This window comes from Branchiostoma floridae, chromosome 2, assembly GCF_000003815.2.
Source record: "Branchiostoma floridae strain S238N-H82 chromosome 2, Bfl_VNyyK, whole genome shotgun sequence".
Classification (NCBI taxonomy): Eukaryota; Metazoa; Chordata; class Leptocardii; order Amphioxiformes; family Branchiostomatidae; genus Branchiostoma; species Branchiostoma floridae.
In genome coordinates, this window is record NC_049980.1 from 19908497 (window position 1) to 19914584 (window position 6088).

Sequence of the window (6088 nt, forward strand, 5' to 3'; positions counted from 1 at the left end):
AACTATAATAAATCAATGTTGTATTTATGTATACAAATGGCTATGATTGTTTCCAAGTGAGCATCTAAGTTTAATACGTATATTCGAATGTACGATTCGAATAACGCACTAGGTAACAGTTACCGAAGAAAATGGCTTCCGGTCGATGACATCTGTACTTTGTTGTCTCCAAACTTTTTCCTGTATTTTGTTTTCTAAGACATTCATTTCACCCTGTATTGTACTCCAAACAGGTACGTAGTCTCTATGGGTGATCTGAACGTAATGCTGTTTGATAAAGGTTTCCATTTGATGTATTTATTTACCGTATTTCGGACATCTCTATGTCCAGCGTGATTATGCGTAAACAGGACTGGATTGGTCGGATTGGACAGCTGCTGGCGTTTTACATGTTGAATGAATAGATATGAACATGCGGTGGAACTAGTTGAAGGTTACCTGGCCGTTAAGGCCGTTATAGTGCTAATACTGTCAACAGAAATTACATTTTATGTTAATGCTGCATCAAGGAATGTGGAAAATCCGATAACGTTTTCACGTACACGCCATGCAACTTACCGTTAGATGTTGTCCATATTTATCAGTGAAATTCACTGTGTTATCATGTCCTTGGTAATATATAGGTTGAATATATAACGTTATATATGTGTGTGTACAAGACCTTTTCTATCATTAGTCGTCTTGTAGACGTAAAGGGCACATAGATTTTCCTGTCTGGAGACAAATTATATTGAAAACTTGTTTTGCAGAGACTTGTCAACCCTAAAGACCACTAGAATGCCTAAACAGAAGGCAAGACACAGACAGACGGCTGTCAGAAAGAGACGTTTGTCGCCAAAGGAAAATGCGGCGCGTTATACCTCCATCCAGGAGGCTATTGGCTTGGGTGATCACAGGTACAGTCAGTAATTAATAGTTATAACTATATTTAGGTTTTGTCACAAAGTGGACTACGGTGTCCAAGACACTGAATGTAGGAACCAAATATCTATACTTAGTGTGAATATTGTGAAATATATGCAGTGCTTTTTATGCTATTATTACAGTTTTTGTGGTGTCCTCTCACAACAAACTTGCCTTGCCACCACCATGGTGACATGTTCTGTCTTGCATACTAGTAAGTTACTAGTACATGTACTAGAGACGCCTTCACTTATACTAGTACCAAGTTATAGTGCTGAGAAGTTACTAGCCATTCATGGCACCTCATGACTTTACTAATCAACCAGATTGGCTTGTAGCATTTGTACGTGGTATATGTGTATTACGTACAAAATTTGCAACGCTGTTCTGGATACTGGATCCAAATAATGGATATTACTACTACTACTAACGTTACTAGTTCTCAAATGCCTCCCAAGTGCAACAAAATTTTACCAATATACTGAAGGCTACTTATATTATAGATGTCTGTAACTCTTTATCATCTGACTAATATTATAGATGTCTGTAACTCTTTATCATCTGACTAATATTATAGATGTCTGTAACTCTCTATCATCTGACTAATATTATAGATGTCTGTAACTCTCTATCATCTGTATTTTCCCCATATGAAGGCTTGTACAAGACTTGCTACAGGATGGAGTTGATCCAAACTACTTCCTGCAGAGTGGGTTTTCCTTGCTGCACCTGGCTGTGGCTGTGAACAGGGAGAGGTGTGTCAGGATGCTGCTGGAGCATGGAGGTTGGCTTATTTGTTTGTTATTTTTATTGTATATTACAGGTAAACAGCCTGAAGTTGTAATGCACCAGATCTACATTGTATAGAGTAAGTTTGAGCTGAGTAAGACTGGATCGATTAGGGTGAACCCCTTTTCTTATTGATAAGTGTGGCAGGTTTTTGGTGTAGCCCAACTTAACATCCTATCCAAGTGACGGTAACCCTGCCATTAGCATGCAAGTTGTATTAGACTTGAACCTTATGGTTCAGAGGTGGTTGCCTCCTAGCCTCTTTTTCGTTAACTTCCACACATATAGCTTTGACAACCTTTTGATGGGAACTGCTTGCACAAGGACCTAGTATTGTCTGATGTGACCTGACTTGAATCTATTGTTGATTGGCTGCTTGCTGTTGACAACTTAAACCGCAGATGTCGATGAGCTCTCTGACTATTGTTGTTTCTCCTTTTCCAGCACATCCACATGTTGGGGACAGAAACCGTGGTTACACCCCACTGCACATTGCCGCGACCTGCGGACAGATTCGCATAGCGCGTCTCATCCTCGGCCATGAGAACTGTTACCAAATCGCCAATGCCACCAGCGACCGTGGACTTACCCCTCTGCACGTCGCAACTGCCACGAACAAAAATTCTATACAGATGATTACATTGCTGGTGGAAGGGGGTGCAGAAGTGAATGCTGCCACAGTTAATGGTGACACCCCCCTGTCCCTTGTGGTACGGTCTGAGAAGAGACGGGTCTGTGCAAAACAGCTCTTGGAGAAGGGTGCAGACGTTGATGCACAACAAGGCTTCCCTTTGTGCTTTGCTGTTTTGAACAATGACAATGACCTTGTGAGACTTCTTCTGGTTCATGGTGCCAACGTGAACTTCAGAGGGATCAGCCACGGACACACACCGCTACACCTTTCAGTCGTGGTGGACAATCTCAGAGCAACGCAGCTGTTGTACGAGTTTGGGGCTGAGCCATATTGTTTGAACCAGAGTGGAAAGAGTGCGCTGCAGCTGGCTGAACTTTGTAGCAGGGTTGCCAGAGACAACCATCCATGCTACACGTTTCTTCAGGAGAGAAGTAGTAAGGATCTTCATTAGTTTAATTCTGAAACATGTATCTACAGCAGATCAGTATCATACACACATGGTAGATACATAGCTATTAGATAATACAGTTATAAGTGTGTATCTACGGTACATGTAATTGGTTTTCAGGTGCAGACCATCTAGTGTTATTAAAAAGGGATAGGTTTCTATTTTCATGGCAAAGACAGATGACAGAGTCTCATCCAGACACTGAAAAGGGAATAAAGGTCTCGAAAGAGTCACGACTCGTGGCTCTTTTCTTTCTCTAGCTGGTATCCATGATTTTGATGATTATCCCAGCACAAGGAATACAGTTGTAAATGTTTGTACAGGTACCTGTACATGTGTATCCCATTTTTCTTAGATTGTGTCCTATGGTTTGTTTCTCACACAGTTTTCTCATAGTTTTTCTCGTATCTTTTAGGATCTCCACGGACTTTGCAGGAAATTTGCCGACTGTACATCAGGAGGATTCTTGGAAAGTGGAGACTCCAACACATCAACGACCTACCACTCACCAAAGTCATGATTCAGTTCCTTAACCACGAATAGGCTATTAGTACCTTAGCAGAAGGGGCTAACTTCAGTCTTTGGTGTAGGTCAGGCATCACTGGCATGAGTGGCCTTCGTTTTTTGGCAATACCTCTTTTGTGGCACCTATTTTCATATAGACCACGATATAAGTGGGACATTGGGTATTAATTTCTTATCATCAAGGACTTTCTAGCACACAAAGGAACATGCTTGAGATTTTTCGTGTTCTGTGCATGCGTAGTAACTGTGGAAAGGGAGGCAATTTGTAACAGAGATGGGGAGCTAGAAAAAATGCAACAATTTTGCCTTTTGTCTGTTTGGTGATTCTGAACCCAGAAAACGATTTTTTTGTTGTTTACCTTTAATGTCAGAGATGGAATCTGGAATAAAGTTATGACCTCTTCATGACAAGGTCAAATGTGGAAAAGAAAAGATTTAAAAGAAAGGTAACTGTTTTTCTTGGTTGAGTAGCTGTCCTTCTTCTATTATGTATTGGGTATTATTGATGGTATCTAATATAGATATGTTTGTGTTGCCTTCATTGTATTGAATATGATGCAGGAATTCTGTCATTGTTTAGAATCAGAATGGTAGAATGTTAACTCAGTGATGATAAATTCTATGTTTAAGGTATATTATATCTACAGGATTATATCTTTCCTCCAGCATCATCTGCAATGGTTCTGTATATACATTGTATATTGGTACATACATATCTTGTTATGTTCTCAAATAGTGAAATTTGGAACACCACTTCTAACTCAAGAACAGTTGGTAACTTGTTGCTGTGTAAGTTCTGTGAAATCAGATAGCATAAACTATTTTTGTGGGTGTATAAATAGGACTTGATGTTGTTAAGAAATACACTGAGACAAAATTCAACAGAGCAAATAGTATACTATCAAAGAGTGAGGCTTGAAAACCCCATAATTTTTGTAAATGCATTTTTCCCTCTGACCACTGAAATCGAGTTACCAACATCAATCTTCCAATAAGAAGCATGTTTTTACTAATGGACAGCTGAACAGTCCTGGTGTAATTTTTTTTACAAGTCTGTTGCGATAGTAACTATTACAAGTCTGTTATGATGATAGCTATTTTTTCAGTCACCGAAGAGAAAAATTATGACTTTAAAACAGTGAAGATATAAAAAATGTGTTAGTGACACAACATGAAAAGGTGTAGGGTATTACATTATATTTGTTAAGCATTTGTTATTGAAACAAATGTTGATGTATATTATATAAGAATTCTTGAATGATTCTAAAAGCCACCGGTACAACTTGTTGGCACTAGAAACTGCAATGCCTATTCTTACATATTGTATTTTGCTATACATTTAAGTTACATGAGTAATCTTCAGCTTTCCCATACCTTGTATTTTTGGGCAAAAGGAAGGGGTATGTGTCCACTGACTACTAAACTACCAAGAACTTATGAAGAAAATGACGTAGTTTTGAGCAGTAACTAATGTCTTCCATTCTTAAGCTCTGTATAATGTACTCTTGAATGTTTATCTTGATTGCTTGGCTGTCTATTTTAACACTGAGAGAGATTTGTTAGTTTACAGAAGAAAATAACTATTATCCTCTTCAAATGTGTAATGATTACCCTTACGTTTTAGGTACCAGTAGCTTTGTGATTTAAAGCTGTAACATGCGATGTACATGCATTATATATTTGTACAATACATATCTTGTTATGTTCTTAAAATCTACCAATTTTGCTTAACATTCTTTAATTGAACCTGATTTCCAGGGTCTATGAATGAAGACAGCAGTTTTCCAACAATGCATACTTTTTAGTTATAAAGGTTTTACAGATGTATTGACATCATTACTACTTTAAGTTTTTTAGCCCTCATCATGAGTTTGTAGACTAATGATAATGGTACTCGGGCTTAAGTTCTTACAAAACATTAAAAAGATTTAAGATTTGTTTCATTATATCCATAATGATTGAATTTTTTAATTCAAAACTAAGGTCTGAAAAAGCTACAAGGTTGTGTTGTATGTCCAAGGTGGTGAGCTTTTGCTATTATGGGCCTGATGACTGAGTTTCTGTTCCTAACATATTTATACAAATCAAGGTCCATGGTGGTGACATATATGTGCTCTGTGATGAGAGTCCTGAACTGACCAGCAATACTTGATGGTACTTGAAATTGTCTATGCAGAATGAATGATAAAAAGTTGTATGGCATTTCCATTGTGTATTTTCACTCATTGTTTGTTACTTTTGGTTAAACATTGCCTTTTGCCAAGGAAGGGTGAGAAGAACTTGAGATGTTGTCAAAGACATTATTATCTCAAATAAAGTCATGTGCAAATAAGTATTTGTTATATCACTTCCGATCTGTTCCATACATTTTCACATCATTATTTTTGTCTGAAAAATGACAATGCAACAACACAATGAATGAAATATGTGTATTCAATTCACCATTTTATATCTATGCAATGGTTGGAGAGAACTAGAATATACATAAATCATGAAGTTGAGACAGTTGACAATAGAGGGGATGAGGGAGGAAGAACTTATTTGTATATGTACATGTTGTAAATACAGAAAATGTCAAAGGTAAGGCAAAGTTTTACTTTTAATGTGATCAGACACCATAATTTTCCCTAAAGAGTTGCAACAGTTCAGGTTATTCTCATGTTAAAACAGTTGAAGATTGTTTTTTTCCAGTTCATTCTTCAAAAGAAAGCATTTTGAAGATTCAAGTGCTGAGTAATGATACTTGCTTTGTGATAAAATATATTCTATCAATTGCATACACATTTGAA

General features: G+C 37.5%; 1 protein-coding gene across 1 annotated transcript; it reads left to right on the forward strand.

Annotated features, from left to right (window-relative positions):
* The first annotated feature begins 70 nt into the window (after positions 1-70).
* LOC118410417 (ankyrin repeat and SOCS box protein 7-like) lies at positions 71-5631 on the forward strand. The gene is made up of 5 exons (XM_035812132.1): positions 71-233; positions 750-896; positions 1560-1687; positions 2137-2760; positions 3190-5631. The coding sequence occupies exons 2-5, from the start codon at positions 778-780 to the stop codon at positions 3315-3317; spliced, it is 999 nt and encodes a 332-aa protein (XP_035668025.1). The 5' UTR covers positions 71-233; positions 750-777; the 3' UTR covers positions 3318-5631.
* Positions 5632-6088: the final 457 nt, after the last annotated feature.

Excerpts from the sequence above, each read along its gene's own strand:
- LOC118410417 (XM_035812132.1), top strand. The coding sequence starts at position 778 with ATGCCTAAACAGAAGGCAAGACACAGACAGACGGCTGTCAGAAAGAGA. Across the intron at positions 1,688-2,136 it reads GATGCTGCTGGAGCATGGAG|CACATCCACATGTTGGGGAC; the intron begins GTTGGCTTATTT and ends CTCCTTTTCCAG. Across the intron at positions 2,761-3,189 it reads GTTTCTTCAGGAGAGAAGTA|GATCTCCACGGACTTTGCAG; the intron begins GTAAGGATCTTC and ends CGTATCTTTTAG.